This window comes from Aphelocoma coerulescens, chromosome 15, assembly GCF_041296385.1.
Source record: "Aphelocoma coerulescens isolate FSJ_1873_10779 chromosome 15, UR_Acoe_1.0, whole genome shotgun sequence".
Classification (NCBI taxonomy): Eukaryota; Metazoa; Chordata; class Aves; order Passeriformes; family Corvidae; genus Aphelocoma; species Aphelocoma coerulescens.
The window spans coordinates 9,991,203-10,011,614 of record NC_091029.1 but is presented as its reverse complement, the minus strand read 5'-3'; the positions used below and the strand labels follow the sequence as shown (position 1 = coordinate 10,011,614).

The window sequence follows — 20,412 nt, the reverse complement described above, 5'->3', positions numbered from 1 at the left end:
GGGGCTGGGGCTGGGGCTGAGGCTGAGGCTGGGGCTGGGGCTGGGGCTGAGGCTGAGGCAGCGGCAGCGGCGGGACCCCTGAGGGGCGGGGAATGCACAGGGAGCGCCGCCACGGCCACGCTTTGTGGAAACCCATTCTCTAGGCTCTGTCATCGTCGTTTCTGCGGCCTGCGGTGGAACGTAGACGGGACACGGTCAGGAACCAGGCAGGGACGCGGCTCCATGCGAAGGCAGCAGCCCCATAGCAAAATTCCCACTGAATCGTTCTGGGCTGCTGTCTGAGATCCCAAATAAGGTACTTTAGTTTTCATCCCTGCTGATAGGACATGTCAGTACAATGACTATGATTTAGGCAGTCAGTGGTATATGATACATGTGGATGAAAGCCAGGGAGGTTCCACTTTCCTGCTGTTGAAGATGTATTGGAGTAAAGAGGAATGACACCTCTCTTACAATGGGGTGTATTTTCAGTCCCTTTCAAATACTTAGTTCTGTTCCCTGGTAGGGGAGATAAGATTAGATTAACATTGCCGGTATAGAAATTTTAGATACCTGTCATTCTAAATAGGTTCTTTTGTAAAAAAGCAAGCCGTGCTAGGGAAGGCACAGATTTTGGCTTTGCATATAAGTGACCTTTGTTCTACCACCTTAACAACACCAGTGTCCTAAGGCCTTGTAAGTTTTTCAAATAGTTCAAGAACGCAGTTGTTTTGAGTTTTTAGTTAAAAAGAAGAGGCTCAATACAGCAAAATTCCTCAGGAGTGCTAGAACAAGTCTCTTTTCCAAACTTAGATTTGAAAAAGGATTTTCAGCTAAAGCAGAATTAAAGCCTTTTCTCTTATACTTAATGAATTTCATTTCCGAATTTGTGCAGTTGTTCTCTGGAGGACAACTGAATTTTCTAGGTCATTTCCTGGAAATTTATCTTAGACAATTCAAAGCTTGATATGTGAAATCAAGCAAATTAAAAGTATTGCCCTTTAAGAGATGTAAAGTCAAGTGGTTAAAGTACAGTGTATTCTGGCCCACTATTGCCCCATGTCATCTGGATACTGAACCTGCACAAAGCACCTTTGAGGAGCTAATTGCATTTGGACAGGAATTTGCAAGTGGTGCCTACAGGTGATCTCACAGGACTTGGCCAAGCTGGGTTACAGGGGGCTGAGCAGAATTCAGGGGTGGGCTGCTCTTCCCCATCCATGAGCCAGAACTGACGGGGTGCCTGGCCATGCAGTAGAGGAAGAGAACAAGTGAGTCTCTGCTGAACGCCAGTGGTGCTTTAGGCCTTCTCTGCCTGTACTGCTGGCTGGAGTTAGTCTTTCAAGGAGAGCCTAGTGGAGTTCTTTCCATTGTATTCACATTGGGGTAGCAGTTTGTTCAATTTGTGTCTTACCTCATTCTGGTTTCCTAGATGTGATTTGCATCCCCACCATGTTCTGCTTTCCTTATCCTACCATCTGTAGCAAGCTCTGGATGTGTTTATGTTGTTCTTCCTTGGAGCTGTACTTGGAAGCACACTGAGCACATGGCTGACCTGCCCTGAGCTGAATGTGCTGTACCTGCTGTTGTCATTCCTCCTCCTCGACATGGCATGGCCTAGCAAAGGAAGGAGCTTGCCCTAGATAGAAAAAAAAACCAAAGTTATTTTTATCCTAAGAAGCATATAAGGGCCCAAAGAACAGTGCCTGTATGTGTTAATTGGTCACAGAAAGGGGATGGAAATCTAGGAGCACTTTCAGAAGTTCCGTTACTTGGCTCTCCTGAGGTGAGGGACACTTTCCCAATAGGCAGCATCCATGTTTTCCAGCACTGCTGCTAGATGCAGCTTTTCTCTTGGCAGTTCAGCAGACAGCCCTGAGCCTGGCAAGGTCAGAGGCTGAGGATGGTTCTACCCTGGAAGTATGGTGTGGAAATGGCTGTGTGGAGGACCTGCACAGCAGCTGGCATGAAAACTTCCCTGAACTAATCCAGGAAATAGCTAGAGGGGACTGAGGACATGAGTAGCAGCTTTTTCTGCCTGCAGTCCCATTGGCAGTTCCGCTTGCTGTCACAGTCACTGGTGCATCCAACACCCACTCAGGACAAATGCTGTGAAATACAGCTTCAAGGCAGTATTTTCAGGCAGTTCTCTCATTCTGGATGCCTGGCTTACCTTGCTTGGGGCCTCATTTTTAGAGGAAACAAGCTCTTTACGCAGTGACTCAAGTAGGGCACCCAGAATAAGAGGCCACTTTTGAAACAAATGTTGGCAAAGGCATTTTGTTTTATCTCTGCACTTCATTAGTCTTATCCCCAAAGTCTTTCATGTTATGTTCTACAGTGAAAGGTCATTGTTTCAGATCAATCATTTTCAGTGGGATTTAATCCCGTTCTAAGTCAAACTAATCCACTTTGGTAAAGGTTGAAGGGCAATAAAAATTCATTTGTTAAGTCAGATCTGGTCTTATTTTTTTAATGTGGCTGCTGATGCTGAGTCCTTAATTGTGTATGCTCAGCATGAGGTGTCTTCAGAGAGGTTCCAGAAATCATGGGCATCCAAATTCTGATCTTATCTGTACGCTGCAAGCGCTCAGGACTTATGGAAAAACCCTGGGATTTAGTCAGATTGAGTTATTTTGTATTCATATTGGTTTTTTACTTCCAGTATTTTCTTAACACAGGTTGATTTTTCTTCCTCTTACCTGTAGAGCCTCTTTTCAAAATGGTGCTCTGGTGGCAGCTGCTGCTAAGCAGGCTTGTTCATGTTTTCCTGTTGAAGCTTGTGAATTCTAGTTTACTTTCCCTTCATTATATAAAGAGTAAAACTGCATTCTTCTATTTGGGCAGGACTAGCAAACACCCTAGTCTGAAGTAGCTCATGAGGAGTTAAAGCTGCTTTCAATTAGCTACTGTGTTCTCACCACTTAAAGGAACCCCCACAACTGAGCATGCTTGACAACCCCCTGTGCATATCCCTGAATCATTCTGGCAAGGAAAAACTGCCATAATCTTTTATTCAGACATAGTGCTGTTTCCTCACTGGACTCTGAAATGAGCAGGTGCTGGAAGATAGCACATTTTGCCAGAGAGTTCTGAGGGTTTATCAGCTTGTGTCTGCACAGGATTTTGAACATCCAAAAGGCTACTGTGTGTGAATGCCAAATGATATAAAATACACTGCAGTGATCCCAAATAGGCTTCGGGGTACAGACCGACCCTTTCTATGAGGGAGCAAGAGCTTTGCAGGTTTTGTACAAATCACTACCCTCCTTTTTTAAGGTTCTTCCCCTGCAGGTGAATAGATACACAACCTACTTCACCACGGTGTATGGCATGAACCCTGTTGCTGTTGCTGAGCAGCACTCAGGCAGTGTCATCTTTCTTCCTTCCAGGATTTACCCTTGAGTTATGAGAGAGGTTCTGTGAGAGTGATTCAAGATTAATATGAAATTGAAATATGACAAAGAGTAGAATATTTTCACACACTGTGGCAGCCTAGAGGCTTGTTGAACTGTGGTGTATGGTTTGGCTAGAAATATGTCTCTGAAATTACAGTCCCTTGTGGTTTGGGAAAGAATCATCACACTACAGCTACACCCACTGCTATCTCGTGCTCTGATCTTGTCATTGGTTACAACACTTATCCTCCTGATGCACACTTATCTCACTTTACTGGGGGAATGTGCTGCTAGAATTCTAACAATAAAAATTACAGATAGTCCTAAGCCTGTGGAAGAATCTGTCCTTACAGCACTATTTGAGCATCATGCCCCATGTAAAGGCCAGTCACAATTATTTCCAAGATCAGATGTTCACAAACTCTTTCTCTTCCACAGTTGTCTCTACTTTATTTGCTGTGATGAGGAAGCTGGTTAACCTTCCCCACCAGTGGGTGGTTTCTCTGTTCTCTCTCTGTTTTTCAGTATCTTGTCCCCAAGACTTTCATCATTTAGCAGCTGCCTAAACAAAACATTTCCTTGCTGCAGAAAGGAGAGGGAAGATCATTTGCTCCAGGGATCAGGAGGATGTTAGTAGCAGGGACTTTTTTGCAGAACTGCTGTAGTTCCATGAGTCTCAGAATACCACAAAATGTGTGTGCTCCCTCAGTGCTTCCAGGACAACAAAAGGGGAGGTTTTCCACCGTGGGGAAAGCCTGGGAATGGCACATGGTGGTTTCCTTGTGGTGTTGCCTCTTCACCAGTGTCCCTGCAGCTAAACATCAGCACTGGGGAGACACCCTCTGAGACTGCTGTGGTGTCCCCAGTGCCCCTGTGTGAGTGAGCACTGAACTGGAATGGCATTTCAGCAGGAAGCTATTTATGGAACATGGGTGCTGTCCAATAATCAGATATGCCTGTGGAGCAGAGCCATAGCCTTAGGTCACAGTGCAATTTTCAGTGCCATAAATTTCTCCATCTACAGATTCTTGCTGGGTGTGGTCACTTTGGGAACAATTCTGAGTCCTGCCTTATGAGAGCAGTATTCCTGAGCTTTGATGGGAATTACGGAGAGCTGCCTGGCATCCAAGCTCAGCGGGGGAACCACAGTCAAGCACTGTTTGCACCCGATTCGGCACTAATAAAAGGCCTGCTGATTTTTCCATTTCCTTTCCATTTTTATTTTAAGATATTGTGACTCATAAATATTGTAGCAGGTTATAAAACTCATTGCACGAGCTCTAATTTCTGTTTATTTGTACCTCAGTAGATGTGTGGAGCCACTATTGAGGATGAAGATTCAGAGCGCTAGGCACTGTATGTGCAGGAGAATATAGGTACTCTCCTCCAGACCTTGGATGTGAAATGCAATCTCATCCCTTTCTTTAGGTTACAGTCAGACTGTGGAAGTGCTGCACACAAGGTTCCCTTACTTTAGCACTTTTTCTTGCAACTGTTGAATTTAGACGTGTATCTGGTTTTAGAACAGTGAGGTTACACATGACCTCGTGGATTCAGTGTTACAAAATTTTGAGATGCTTTAGACTGAGAAATAGCTCTTTTACAGAAGACTCAATTAAGGAAACCAAAGCATTTCACAAGAATGTTTGTGCACGTGTAGCTATATCTACATATATTTGGCAGATTAATGCAGATTCGTTCAGTGGGTGAATAACTCGTTTTAAAAATACTTTGTAATCTGTTTCCCTGGGGAGTCTGAAGCTGCTGTACAAGACTAGAAAGCTTCTGCTAAACCCTGCATATTTTCAGAGCTGTTGGAATGTTTTGCAAACTGACTAATCTCTACTGAGAAATTACTACAACTGCAAAGGTTCCCAGCTGAAGTGAACTGGCCAAGTAGGATTGGCCCGTCTCTCACTATTCTTGCCCAAGGGTCAGATACTTTAAAATCTCTATTTTTACATGGATTCATATCTTTTCAAAATCATATCCCTTCTGTCCTCAGCTAAACATTTATTCTAAGGTAAAATCAATACAAGTTTTACAATAATTATGATAATAAATTGAAATGATACTTGGGATCCATTCTGTTAAGGTTTTAGATGTCACTGCCATCTCTTAGAGATAGTGAGAACAAAATCCCAGCAGGAAAAACACCACTGTACACACATAGCAGCAAGCCAAATGAGGCTATGTGCTTCACACTACTGCAAAGAGCTGTTTCCAGAATGTTCTGCCAATTGGTTTTTAACTTGCTGGGCATAATTTTTATCTTTCATGCCTTATTCCATATAAATATCATTTATTCTTATTTGTAATATTTATTTATGTCCATTAAAAAGATAGCACTATTCATCTAATCCCTTTTAAAACCGCAGCATTTATTTTAAATGGCATTAGGGCTTAATGCACAAAAGCCAGCAGCATTAGAGTTAAGGCTAAAAACTTTTGTCTGACACAAGGGACTGGATTTACTCATTTGAGGTAGCAGAAGAATATTGAGGGTAGTGGGAGAGCATCGGGAGGAGTGAGAACAGCCTTGTCCGTGTTTCCGGGGTGTGCTAATGGACTTTCTTTCCTTGTCTTTGGGGGGCAAGGACAGATGTGAGCTTAAATTGCCACAGGTGCTCTGGTCAGCCGCTCTGGTGCTGAACTGTCTGCTGGTGAGCAAACCTTCCACTCAGCTGTACAGCAGCTCCCCATACCTACCGCGGTGCAGGGATGTTTAAATGCTGGCCAGGGTTAAATAGGAAACTTAATCCATGATTTATTGTAAGAGATGAGTAACGGGGCTCCCAGCGTGTCTGTGGACGCCAGCAGTAGTTTGTGGTTTGTGCAAGGTTCTTACCTTGAGATGATTTTTATGTAAGACTGGTACTCCGTCAATTTATGAAAGAGGAGCTTGACTATTACACATTAAAATACATGGTAAAATTGAATTTAGCTGCATCTCTTAGGCAAGGTAGTAGAATCGGTCCGTGGTACCACCCCCACGACTAGGGCTGTTTCAAGGCAGCCGGAATGCGAGATACATTTATTTCCCCGAAAGAGGCACAACCGTGCCACTACTGCAAGACAACGCTGGCAGGCTGCGGCCGCACAAAGCAGCCATGGCGCTGGGCAGAGAGGCAGGCACACATGAACGCGGAGAGTGGTCACACCGAGCGCGGTCACACAGCCGTGACCCACCAGTGCCTCTGCCAGGGCCAGGCAGGGCGGGTGAGCCGGTGGCGGTGTCCAAGCCCGTGTCCCGTCCCGTCCCGTCCCGTCCCGTCCCGTCCCATCCCGTCCCGTCCCGTCCCGCAGTGCCCGCACCCCCCCGCCCACCTCCACCTTTGCAGCAGGAAAATGCAGCACTCTCAGCGCGCACGCGCGTCCCGCGGCCGGCGCCCCGCGATAGCTATTTATAGCAAGTGACGTCACCTAGAAATAGAGCGCGGGGGAGCGGCGCCCCCTCCCCTCCCCTGCAGCACCGCGGCTCCGCCCCCTCGTTGCCTTCCCGGCGCGCAGGCGCGGGCGGCGGCAGCAGCGCGAGGCTCCGAGCCGCACACGCCGCGGTCGGTCCGGGAGCGCGGCCGGCAGGCGAGGGAGCGGCGGCCAGCCCGGCACAGCCCGGCGCAGCCCAGCGGGCGGCTCGGCTTACGGTCCCTGCTCCCGCCACCCGTGCGCGTCCAGCCGCACATCCCCGCCCGCCTTCCGCTCTCTCTGAGGGGCGCGCAGAGCCCAGCCCGGCAGCCACCACGGAAGCGGCCATGGGGGACCGAGAGCAGCTTCTGCAGCGAGCCCGCCTGGCAGAGCAGGCGGAGAGATACGATGACATGGCCTCGGCCATGAAGTCGGTGAGTGGGGCCGGTAGCCTGGCGGCCGTGGGGCGTACTCGGAGAGGAGTGTGTAGGGGGATAGTAGCGGGGGAGGGAGGGAAAGGAAGTGCGGGCTGGTCCGAGGCGGGGTTGGGTCCGGGGAGGATGCGAGCCGCCGAGTTCCACCCGTCGCGGTGAAAAAAGGAGGGCGGGAGTAGGAGCCAGACCATCCCGCCGGGACACCTCGCCGCCGCGTGGGGCGGTGCCCAGTACTACCTGCCTTCGGCACAGATGAGACAAAGAGTAGCCGGTCCAAACCGGACCTAGCTCTCCCTTTTAAAATCTATTTCCTTCCCCCCTCATTCCTTCCGTTCCCTCGTAAGGGCTGTCTCTCAGCCCTCCCGCTCCCCGGCTGTCCCTGTCCCGGGGGTGTGGCTGTTCCCATGCTCTCCTCTCTGTCTCCCCACCGCGCCAATCGGGCTCGCAGTGTGGCCATTTGAATGCCGCCCGCCTCTCCTCGCGGCGGGAACGCTGTGCATTCCTTCTCTCCTAGAGATGGGGCCCATCCTCGCCCACCTCGCTTCCACCCCGATGGGGTGGTGGGTTTGTCCTTAGGGTGCGTCTCCCCTTCTGGGCACACGCCAGTGTTTGGGGGCGCTGGTCCGGTGGAATGGGCACTGCGGCGGGGGCTGTTTAGGGACACATCAAGAGGAGCCCCTTCCTCTTCTAGACATTTCTTTTATCTCGCCGTAAAAGACGCGAATAGAGGCCTCACTCACTAACATCAGTGACTCAAGGACAGTAGCTGCATCTAGGTGTCAAAGCTACCCCCTGTTCCAGGAGCATTTCACGAACTTTAACGTTGCCTTTTTGCCTCTTCTTTGTAGAGTAACAGTTTCTCAGTGCGTTCCGTACCCTGTTGAATACTGACATATGTTTAAACAATGTTACATTTACAACTCTGCTTCTTTCAGAACCAACCAATGAAAATTATTTGTATTGATCTGCCTGTACTGATACATAATAAAGTTGGAGAATGATCAAACCTATTATGTCTAGTCCCTTTTTTGAAAACAAAGTATTCACACGATCCGAGTGTTATGAGTAATGTTAATGCTGTTGGATGCTTAGCAGCATCTTTGCTGTATCAGTTTACAACTGGTTTGTTCTTGCTGATCTGTCCTCTGAATACCAAAGGCCCCAAGAGGAACTTTTTCCTGTGAGAGTGCTGCTGTTTGAAGGCACGAGATGATTTTAGTTTGAAAGAGCAGCTTCAAATGGAGTCCACATTTTTGTTGTAAGAATGTCTATGTCACCTCCCTTAAGTGAGAGCAGTAAAAAGACTCTAATTTTGCTGCTCTTGTTCACTTTTGCTGTTATGTTGTAATAAATGTTACGACCAGTCCAGTTCTAAAACAGTGATACTTCTGAGTATCTCAAACCAGAGCCACAAGATGTTAAAATAAGTTGTATTTTAATTATATCTCTAGAGTTCTTAATACCTATAATGTAATAGTAACAGCTCTGCTTTTGGATAGTAATTTTACAAGATGAAATAGAGAAACCACTAAAATGGGCTGCTCTAGTAGACAATTTCTAGCTGTTGTTAGTAGAAAGCTTTATACTTCTCCAAGAGCTGCAGACCTGCAGTGTATGTATGGTTTCTGGGCACATGTGAAACCATGAGAACACAGTTGCTGTGCTTCAGGAAGTGTGTAAATAAAGTACTTACAACTAGTGTGTATGTCTAGTTGTTTGTAAACTGTTCTAATTACTATGCAAATTTTCATTCATCTGGAGCCATGGTATTCTCATCTGTAATGCCACTTCTGCTCCCAGATAAGTTGTGTGATTGGGAGTTTGAGAACACTTTGTAAGTGAGGGGAGTCTTGAAGCTTACAGAAACTTTAACTTTTAAAATACAAATGGTAATCTCAATTTAAAAGGCAACAGTTCCCTTGTTTTGAGCTGTTCATATACTGTTGCATATCTGTAATGTAGCATCTGTTGGCTACTTGGCTTTCACAGGTGTTCACTCCAACACGGCAATTTCCAGAATGCTCTTTAGTGTTTGAGGTTGATTTTGTAGGTCTGAGCATAAGCTTCTGTGGAATGCTCTGAGGGCTGTCTGTCCTCACAGCTCATACTTCTGTTTCAGTGATTGGAAATAACTGAGAGATAATTAAGAGAGCTTTTTATCCGTTTAGGTTAATATTGAAGTAATATTGCAATCCAGAGAACTTAGACTTCCTCCAAAAGGAATGAATTCAGTATTGTAACTCCAATATCTATTCTCCAGGATACCTTGATTTGAAAAGTTTATTTAAATTTTTTCTTTTTAAATCTCTGAGTGTAACACATCTGATACTTTAAAAAGGTGCTATATGAAAGTGTGCTTTCAGTGTAAACTGAAATCTGAACAATTAATTTCATTTTCAGATATTACTACACTTTACAATACAGAGTATAGCCAACAGCCTGGTAGTTACTTCAGAAACATAAAGTAACAAATATTTGTTTTAGTGAAAGTGTATTTGCTTGATTTTTGACTCTGCCACTGAAGAAAAAAGTGTGATGGGGCTGCCATTTCATCTGTCAGCATAAAGCTGGAGAAACATTTATTTTTTATTCCCATCAATTCCTTCTTTAAAAAAAAAAAAAAAGCCAGACCAAGTAGCAGTTGTAGCTTAAATAAGGAATTTACTGCTCAATACAAATTTTTTGTTGCTGTAAATTTATTTTTCGTAGAAGAACTCCAATATTTTTGCTTGTAATGTGTAAACAGGAGAAGAAAAATAGTTTAATGGGTTTAGTTTACTTTTTCCCAGATGAAGTTATTTTAATAGAAAATACAGTCATATGTAAATGGCATTCTTCCAAGGGGCATGGCATTCCCATTGCATTAAATGCTGCTCCAGGATTCCAGCTATTTCAAGTAAAGTTTACATGGTAGGTACAGAATTGTTTCTCAACACACTGGAGAAAGATGCTTTTGGCGTAAGTGTGAAAGGTTCTCAGTTGATGCAACAAATCAGCCTCCTGAGATTACAGGATTGAGTACCTTTGGTTTAGATAATTCCAGAAATCATGAAAAATGTATAAGCCCTTCATTTTTCAGACATTATTAATCCTAATATGTAGTGCTTAGGATCTCTATTAGTTTATGTTGCTTTTCCAATATAGCTACATAGTGGTAAAAAATAGTTTACTTTATACAATTGGTAACATGAGTGATGTGAGATATAGAATTTTAAAATTAGTCATATGAGAAATATTACATAGTGAAATAAATGTAAGTCTTGAACTAAAGTTTTTGAAACAAAATAGCTTGAGGTTCTAGTTTGTTATATAGGCTTTTATCTGTATATATAAATGGACTTTAAAAGTTTGGGATGTTCTATATTTTTAGTACCTATCCCTGAGTGTCTGGTTTGGGGTTAATGAAGGGTGTTTGTGTAGGAGAGGGGAATGAGTTGTCTTTAATGTAAGTAGTGTCCTCCCCTGCTGGGAGATGACTTCCTCATGGGGTTCTCTAGGGTAAATGTAGCTATAGAACCTCCAATGCTTGGTGTATAGCTCTGAAACCACGTGATACAAGAAATTGATCTGGTTTAAATTCATTAGTCTGGTTTCTATTTGTTCCAAAATTATGGACTGTGTAAGTTTCTATCAGGCAAGTTTTAATAATTAAACCTGACTTTATACTGGCTCAGGTACAGTCATTTTTGCAGCAGCTGGCTCAGAACTGGCTCTAGCTGTGAGTGATGTGCTCTGGCTGACAAAACAAGTATAATCACAGACAGTCAAGTGACCTGGGTCAGGTTGTGGATCTGCTCTCCATTGTGGAACATTCACTTTGGGGTGTTTTCCATGTGGAAGGAGCTCAGCTTGATGTATGGCGTATGTGGGATCACACACGGAAGTAATTTCTGAGCTAATGGAGTACTGCCACGCTCATTAGCATGTGGAGTTCGGAATTTTCAGGGTTATAGTCAGGATTCCTTTTATATACTCCCAATTTTTGGTCACTAAACTGCAAAAGAACTGTTAATATCTTTATTAGAGAAGATGAGTTAGGTGAGTTGTAGTGGAGATTGTTGAGGAAAATATTGATTGGGAGCTATGATGAAGATTCTCAAAATGTCATTAGAGTTGATTCTTGTGCATTTCATCCTCTGTAGGTTGCCTCTAATTCTATTAGGACAAGCAGAGCAGTGTCTTTTGGGAGTTCAGGTTCCTGAAGTGTGGAAAGGCATTTTGGAGATAAAACTAATTGACTTAATATATTTTAAGAACAAAACCTAAATTTGGAAGTAAGCTCTCTGTTGCTCTAAGAGTTATAATTTGCATAAATATTTTTTTAGATCTGGAAATAAGCACCTTTGTTAGAAGGTTCAGTCTACACCAGCAGTCTCAGAATAGTGCAAGTACTTGTGACTTGATTGTTTGTAGTATGTAAGTATTTGGTGCCTGTCAAGTAGTGTAAATGTGCACATTTTTTAAAAGAAATAGTTAATGATTTTAACAGTGTCTGAACAAGGATAAGTTTATTTTCACACCAAAGTACATATCCTTAGAATTCTAGTGACTACTTTTAATTTCATGTGTATAAGTTTTAAAAAGTAGAACAATTTCAAGTGACCGTGAGTCTGATAGCCTAAATTAAAACAAGTGAAATAGGCCTAAATATATAGTATTAGAAGTATTATTCTTCTATCTCAGCTTTTTGAAGGAGGAGTTCGAAGCTGTTCATGGTTTCATTCCTGATTTGCTGTCCTATTTCTATGCAGTTTCATGTCCTATCCCTGGAATTTGTCTGCAGCCAGTTAGCAGAAATCAGGGTAACTTTTGTATTACACTGTATAGTCGCTAACTACGTGTCTGAAAGATACTATGAAACACTAATTCCATTTGTACTGTGCAGAGCTTAACGGCTGTAGCGCTTCCATCTCTGCTGTCGAATGGAAGCAAGCAGCAGGGGAAAGAATTGCAAGAATTGCACCAGCTTCCAGTGTTGGTGCTGTGTTCCAGATTAAAAAAACTGGTGTTCTAGGTACATTTAAATTAATCACTAAATGTGTAGTCTGTATCATTATAGCAGACTTCCTAAAAAAACTGAGCCTTCCTCTGTGATTGCTTCTCAATTACACAAACCTGACTCTTATTCAGTGAATGTTCTTTGCAATGGCTTCTAAATACCCCTTCTATTACAGCAGAACTGTGGGGATTTCACTGTTTTAAGTCCTGACTGCAGAACAGTTTTAAACTTTCAATGTTACAAAGTTACTCCAGTCTAGAAGGAATTTTGGGGTCTATAAGGAATTTCGGCATCTAGAAGAAATTTGGAATCTTGCACTTCATGATGAAAGTATTGAAGGAAGTTTGCACACTCTTCTCTAAGACAAACCCTTTAAATTTGCTTTTTGTCTGTATTTCCAGGTAACTGAGCTGAATGAGCCCCTCTCAAATGAGGATAGAAACCTGCTGTCTGTAGCCTACAAGAATGTAGTTGGAGCTAGACGGTCCTCCTGGCGCGTCATCAGCAGCATAGAGCAGAAGACTATGGCAGATGGCAATGAGAAGAAGCTGGAGAAAGTTAAAGCCTATAGGGAGAAGATAGAAAAGGAGCTTGAGACAGTCTGCAATGATGTTTTGGCTCTCCTAGATAAATACTTGATCAAGAACTGCAATGACTTCCAGTATGAGAGCAAGGTCTTTTACCTGAAAATGAAGGGGGATTACTACCGCTATTTGGCAGAAGTTGCTGCTGGAGAGAAGAAGAACAGTGTTGTGGAAGCCTCAGAAGCTGCCTATAAAGAGGCTTTTGAAATCAGCAAAGAGCACATGCAGCCCACTCACCCCATTAGGCTTGGGCTGGCCCTCAATTTCTCAGTGTTCTACTATGAAATCCAGAATGCCCCTGAGCAAGCCTGCCTTTTAGCCAAACAAGCCTTTGATGATGCCATAGCAGAGCTGGACACACTAAATGAGGATTCCTACAAGGACTCCACACTCATCATGCAGTTACTTCGAGATAACCTCACTCTGTGGACGAGTGATCAGCAGGATGAAGAAGCAGGAGAGGGCAATAATTAAAAAGCTTTCCTCTGATCCCTCTTTCATCCACTTGGCCATCCCCATCATCACCAATATTTCCTTGCCACAGTCACACTAAATATCTAGTGCTAAGCATATCTGTATTGTACAGCTGTTCAGATCTGCTGTCTACTTTATCAAGAAGCAGTTTCAGATGAGTCTTCATGGGCATTGATGGATTGATTGGTTTATTGGCCCTATTTATCTTAGTTGCACTTGAGCAGTGCAGAAGGAGGCATTTTTAGTTTGCCTGTTGATTGGAAAATATGGGAAGGAATAATGGAAAGTGATTGAGGATAACTAGATTCCAGTTAATTTTTTTCCATTTGAAATGAGCTGACAGTTCTGTTAAGCAGTACATTTTGTGCATGCAAAATAAATTAGCCACCCCAAATTTTTTTCAGTTAATGAAAACAGTTAAGCTGATGTGAAATGACATGACAACTCTGTTCATCGGTTTACAATAAACTCTTTGAAATGTGAGGTTTTGGTAGCAATTTGGTTTTTTTGCCTCTAACTTATGTGCACAGTTTCTTTAAATGCAGTGCATCTACCTAAGAGTTTTGATACTTGTAACCTTTTGCAGTTGTTTTGAAGAATCATGAATTTATTTTTTGTAAACTCTTTGGCTGTTTAGTTGTCTGTGTATTCTGACAACTCTATGTCAATATTTGCCCATGTTAAGATGGATGACTGGGAAGCCAGACTTCTAAATTAAATGTTTTGGAATTAAGTGAATAAAATAAAGTGCTGCTTCAGGGATGTTATCTCTACATGAGCTGTCCTGTCTTTTGTTCAGAGCAGAGATAGAGTTATCTAACACATCACTTACGGGTTAAAGCATATTTAATCAAAAGTTTAGTGAGAGGTTGACATATGCTAAACAACACAAAAACACAACATAGTATGCTGAAAGAAGAAAAACCCAAACCCACAAAACCCCTAAGCACCTACAATGGGGGTCATCCCTGTTAAATTGGAGTTTCCTGGTATATTTAGTTGTTTGCTCAGTAGAAGAGTTGCTGAACAATTGTAAAGCCCATAACTTACATCAATGCAGAGACTTGTATTTGCCTCTGTCCACTGTAACTTTTAAGCTGTTTCTCTGAAGTGCTGATCACCAAATCAGCTTTACATGTGAATATACCCGTAGCTATTTCATACTTACCTGCTTCAAACAGAAGCAATACTTGTTGCTAAAGACTGCCTTTCTCTATTTAGCTCACTTAAGTCTAGTCCACCAACTTAACACTGTTGTTTTTGTTTTCTCCCAGCAGTTAGTGTACATGTACGTTTATTGGTGCCGTACATACTTCTGTAATGGTATGTCCTAGAAGCAGGAAAAGTTAGCTGTATCCAGACTGCCACTGGCACCTGAGTTAGCTCAAGAATCATGTAAGTTCTCATTTATCAGAATTCTTATTCTTTAATTAGTGCAATAATTATTACTAGTCTGAATTACCCACAACAACTGCTCTTACTTTTTAAAACAGGTGCACTAGTTGTTCTGAAGTATATGGAGTTTTAGAATTTTTTAATGGTAGATTTGTGTGCGTTTATATATTCTATCATCTTAGAGATAATTCTAGCTTCATTATATCAGTAAAATTGACAACGATTGAAAGAGTAATGCAACATCTGAAAAAGATGAAAATACAGGTACATGCCTACCTACCTGCCCCTGTGTAACCAAGGTAAAACTTGGCCATAAGGTTGCCTTTTTACATTGAAACACTCTGGATGCTTAATAATTAATAATATTGGCAATCAGTAGGTTTATTTCCCTATTGATAGAAGTACCAGTCTTTTTGTTACCCTTTTTAATTAATGTTTTTCTTAATTCAAAAGCCAAGGAGTCCTTTCTCATTTTAGTTACTGTCTTGTGCAGACCCTTTATCACAAAACTATGAGCATTATGTAGTTTGCAAGTGAGTCAGCAGGCCTGGCATCTGGACTGGGCAGCTGAAGGTTGGCTGTTGCCCTGGTGCATAGGATCCAAAGTGGAGACCAAAGGGTTTCTGCAGAATGATGCTGTGTAGCAGTGAATTAGATTCCCAGTATGAAAGTAGATAATTCCCCTGTGTTTTCCAGCTGTCAGTGAATGAGCCAATGACATGGAGAGAATGTTTTTGTGGTTGTGTTTTGGTAGGCGTTAGTATAGAGTTTTCTGAGCAAGAAAAAAAATGCTCCAGTGCAATCCATATTCTTGTTTCCACTTCAGCAGCTTTTTCATTTCCTGGGCCCTAGGATTGCTAAATGCTTTTTTATAATCCTTATTGATCTGGAGGAAACCAAAGCCGATGAATAGCACATGTTTTTTATTCCAATATTCTTCAGTAGATCACAGGATTCAGGTATTTTGGTACTGGTATTTCTCATAGGTGACTCCCAAGTCATGTCTTCTGCCTATCACTCTCTAAAGTAAATAGAATCCTAGGGTATGCCCAATTTATTGTTTGAAAACACCAGATATATTCACCAAAGGTGCTTAGTTGAAGTTGACAACATTTTTCGAAGCAGGGGTAATTCCATTGGAAAGACTCAAAACCTTCCCCCCCTGCCCCCAGGAGGGTTTCTTTATGTGTCCTTGAAGGCATAAAAGATTGTTTGCTGCTCTTGACGTGGTGAGGGTTTTGTTAGGGTCCATCTGAGCATTACTCTTGCCCGGAACCATACTTTTCATGTCCTTCACAGGCAATTCTTGTTGACAGATTAAGTCACTCTGAGGGTGTTGATATAATATTAACAAGGCCTGTACATATCCTTGAATTTTTAGCAACCTGACAGCTGCTAACAGTAAAGCAGCATTTTCTGTACTGTTAAAGGAACTTGAAAGCTATGGCACAGTCAGCCCTTAAATTAATTATGTGGTCTTTATAGGGACAGAGATGCTTTCAGTCTATGTCCTAATCTGCTCAAATATGTTCAAGTTTTATAGAAATGGTTGTGTTTACCTCTCAGAGTACAAACACACCCACACCCTATTGAACCCACTGGAACAAAATGTGCCAATGCTATGGGACACTAAACTGTGTACCAAGAGGCTGTTCTTCAGCATAAGCAATGGCACTGAGAATGTGAAGATTCTAGGGAAGCAGAAACCTTAAGAAGAGTGATGAGACTGGTTGTCCATATGGATAACACATATGAAAGGACCACAGCTCCTCTGGTAAGTAACAATTCACTCTTACTACTTTGGTCTCACTGTGGATTTGAACAGTTTTTCCACATTCCCTTTCCCTTGCTGTAACTTCTGGCTGTGATTTTCCATCATTAATACTCACACTTGTGATCTACATCTGTAAGTTGGATGGACTGACTTCTAGAGCTGAATCTATTTCCAAAGGAGCATGAGGGTATTTCCTAACCTACTCTTGGGGTCCCTTCCAGCAGCTGCAATAGGCTGCTTTATAATAATCTAGAAAAAAATTATGTGAGTACACCTCAGGTTGAGGGAAATGAAAAGCCTTGGCTGTATTTTACGTCATACAAGAGAATGACTTAATGATAATGGAAGTTAGAAGAGTGAAAACTGATGTCATTATACATTATAAAACATTTTCTGTCAGCATGGGACCAACTGGAAATCTTTCAATAAACCAGTTTGAGTTTAGGGACAGAGAGAAAACAGGAAAAATATTCCAGTGCTTTGGATCCTTGTGTTTTTTTAATTATGTCCCCACCACATATTTGAATTAATTTAACATAATTGATCAGGAAAAATTGGCTAAAACACTTCAACAACATGAGAAACCTATTTGGATAGGTCTTAGGTTCATTGAAGTAGCTCCTTTCAGTGGCAGATTTTGAAGAATGTGAAGTTGATGATACACATAATTGATAGAAGATGTTTAGATCTTGTTCTGAACAAGCCTAAAGTACTTGAAGTTCCATGGATGCAGATGGTTTAGTGTCTGAGCCTTAATGATTTCTGAGATAAATGAAGATGTTTTCTGAACACTGAGTTCAGGCCAGGTAGATTTTTAGTTGGTGTTAGAAATTAAACCATCTGTTAGAAATAACAGTGTTTATTATGACTCTTTCCTATATGCCAATTGTGATCTAATATTGTATAACTATAAATGTAGTAATATACTTATATATATAAATATATACACTTCAAGTATACACATTTCTTTTTTCTGAATCTTCAGTGTTACTAGTTGTCTTATATTTTAGTCTAAATGATTTTAACTAAAGATTATGAACCAGCTTGGTCAGTCCCAACTCAAACATTATAGCCAGATGAATTATTTTCATTGAGTTGGGTTTTTGTAAACCCCAGAGTGCACCAAAGCAAAGCACTGTGAGTACTTCAGCAGTGAATATATATTTTTTATGGAGGTGATCATTAAAAAATCCCTTATGTACAGTGATGTACTTAAATTAGTATGAGCTATTTTCACACAATTTGATAATGTGATCGATTCCACTTTAGGATTCAATCTAATAGTAGTTGAACTCTTCCATCTCTGAAGAATTAAGTGGTTTAACAACATGTCTAAGAGAAGAAACAGATCAAAACACTGTCCATATGACTTCCAGTGTTTTGCCAGTTATAAATATTAGATAAAATAATTATTTATAAATTATAGTAAACATATATGTTGGGGCCCTCCCCCTGCCATGTGGTCCTGGGAGAGGGGCCCGGGGGGGAGGAGAGGCCCGGGGTTTCCCTGGCCCCTGGTCAGCCTTGTTCCCGATTGGTTGTTTTGTGTTTCCCTGCGCAGGCAAGGACCCTTGGTCCCATGACTAGGATAGTCCCTCGGCAACCTCCGGCCATGTGGCTGGAGAAATCAACATCTCTGAAACATCTATCAAGAATCAGTCCATATATATTTCTTTTCCACGGGCCTCGTTGTCTGATACGCGTGTTAGAGTACCTGCACTGTAACAAATGGTGTTACAGAATGCAGGCAAGACACCGATCCCTAAGGACAGAAAATTCGTGAGTAAAAACCACTCTAGATCTCTCTCTTCTCGCCTTGGTTTGGATATTCTCTCTGGAATATGTGGACTGTGGAAGAATCGTGGGAAATGTGGCTCTCTGAGGCACAGAAAGAAATGTATCTAGAAGTTAAAGGAATCCTTGAACAACAAAACAAGAAAGTATTTGTTCCAGGAGATCTAGAACATTTTTTTAACTGGCTTTTCAAAAATTTCTTCTATATTTCTCGAGACTTACTTTTTGATATTGATCCTCCTGGAACTGGTAACTGGAACTTCTGGTACGAGCTCTTGGAAGAAATAAAGAATCAAACAGAGCATGCACTAGTGATAGAACCTCTCCGTGCATCTATGGTAATCAGTGAAGCTCTTGAGAAGCATTTGTATGGTCCCATTACCCCTAGAGCAGAGGATGGCCATAATCCCGTGGCCGAGACTGTGCAGCTGCCAGGAGACTGGGACTGCAGCCGTGCCAGCAGAGGTGTCTGCGCCTGGCCCCCTCGGGAGCGCGTGCCTTATCGTGGACCCCATCCCTGTCTCAGGGTCCCCTGCCACGCGACCGTGAGTGCGGGAGTGATGCCGCAGGTGCTGTGGGCCACGAGCAGCCAGGAACCAGGGGTCAGCGTGGAAGCCTGCTCTGAGCACACGGCTCAGAGAGCTCTGTAGAATGAGAAGCGGCGGTTTCCATAGCGACATGAGAAGAAGTGCAGCGCTGAGCCGAAACGGGGCCGCACTCAAAGCAGTGTGGAGTTGGCGGAGCGGGACGGCTCGGAGGGCGTGGGGCTGGCGGCGATGGCAACGCGGGGCTGTGCAGAGCCCAGACACGCGCCCGAGCAGCACCGCTCAGAGGGCGGGGAGCAACCGCAACGCGGGGGCCTGGCTGAGACGTCGGAGTCAGCGAGGCAGCGGCCACGTGGGACCAGCAGCCACGACAAACGCACAAGCACGTGATAGGAGAAGTTGTAGCCACGAAAGTCACAGGAACTGTGAAATGGTACAATGTAAAAAACAACTATGGATTTATAACACGAGATGATACAGGGGAAGATTTATTCATCCATAGAACTGCCATTAAAAGGAATAACCCTAAAAATTACCTGCAAAGTGTAGGAGATGGGGAAGTTGTACAATTTGATACAGTACAAGGAAAGAATGTTACTGGGCCTGGAGGTATTCCAGTCAAAGGCAGCCATTATGCACAAAATTATAATCAATATCCATCCCAGCAACTTCCCTACCCACAGCCTACTTTTACCCTATACCCAATATGAGCCCTTTCCTAAGTTTACCCCATCCCCATTTTATTCCTAATCCATTTTTCACCCCATGGTTTCCCTATACAATTCCCTTTCCCTACAATTCCTCTCCAATGCCGAGGGGGGGATGAAAAGGGGGAGGGAAGAAATTAAACCCTCTCCTGCCTCAGTTTCCCCCCAAAGCATGCCCGGAGAGTCCTGTATCCCTTCTGTCAGCCTGAAGATGTTCCAGAGAATCTGTTTGGACATTTAAAAACTCAGGAGGGTGGCTTATTTTGTTTTGAAACTGTTCTTGTTATGTTTATCCAGTTGTTTTCAATGTTAAGTTTTAAATCTCTTTTTGTTAAAAATAAGTGGGTGAAATGTCGGGGTCCCTCCCCCTGCCATGTGGCCCTGGGACAGAGACAGGGTTTCCCTGCCCCTGGTCAGCCTTGTTCCCGATTGGTTGTTTTGTGTTTCACTGCGCGGGCAAGGACCCTCGGTCCCGGACTGTAGCAGTTCCTCGGCAACCTCCGGCCATGTGGCTGGAGAAATCAACATCTCTGAAACATCTAGCAAGAATCCATCCGTATCTATTTCTTTTCCACGGGCCTCGTTGTCTGATACACGTGTTACAGTATCTGCACTGTAACACATATATGTTATTAGCAATAGAAGCCAGTTATATTTGCAGTAATTGTATATAAAATTTGTGGCATTTAGAGAACTGCATCCTTGTTTGAGCATCTGAGGAATGTCCTTTATTCAGGGATTTCTCCAGCAGAGGCTACTGAAAGAGCAGGGATGGCAGTAAAGCATTGATTCCTTTCCCAAGTACGTAAGGCACACATTGGAAGGAAGCAGGAGTTGTAGGGGGTTGGCAGGAGAAGCATTTTACTAACATGCTTTATGGCTGTTGTTGTGCCCTCACAGCACAAAAGGACATCTGACTCTTGC

At 43.0% G+C, this 20,412-nt stretch overlaps 1 protein-coding gene across 1 annotated transcript; it reads left to right on the top strand.

Moving 5' to 3' along the window:
* The first annotated feature begins 6,883 nt into the window (after positions 1 to 6,883).
* On the top strand, positions 6,884 to 14,046 carry YWHAH (tyrosine 3-monooxygenase/tryptophan 5-monooxygenase activation protein eta). The gene is made up of 2 exons (XM_069030840.1): positions 6,884 to 7,216; positions 12,617 to 14,046. The coding sequence occupies exons 1-2, from the start codon at positions 7,130 to 7,132 to the stop codon at positions 13,271 to 13,273; spliced, it is 744 nt and encodes a 247-aa protein (XP_068886941.1). The 5' UTR covers positions 6,884 to 7,129; the 3' UTR covers positions 13,274 to 14,046.
* The last annotated feature ends 6,366 nt before the right edge of the window (positions 14,047 to 20,412 follow it).

Excerpts from the sequence above, each read along its gene's own strand:
- YWHAH (XM_069030840.1), top strand. The coding sequence starts at position 7,130 with ATGGGGGACCGAGAGCAGCTTCTGCAGCGAGCCCGCCTGGCAGAGCAG. Across the intron at positions 7,217-12,616 it reads TGGCCTCGGCCATGAAGTCG|GTAACTGAGCTGAATGAGCC; the intron begins GTGAGTGGGGCC and ends CTGTATTTCCAG.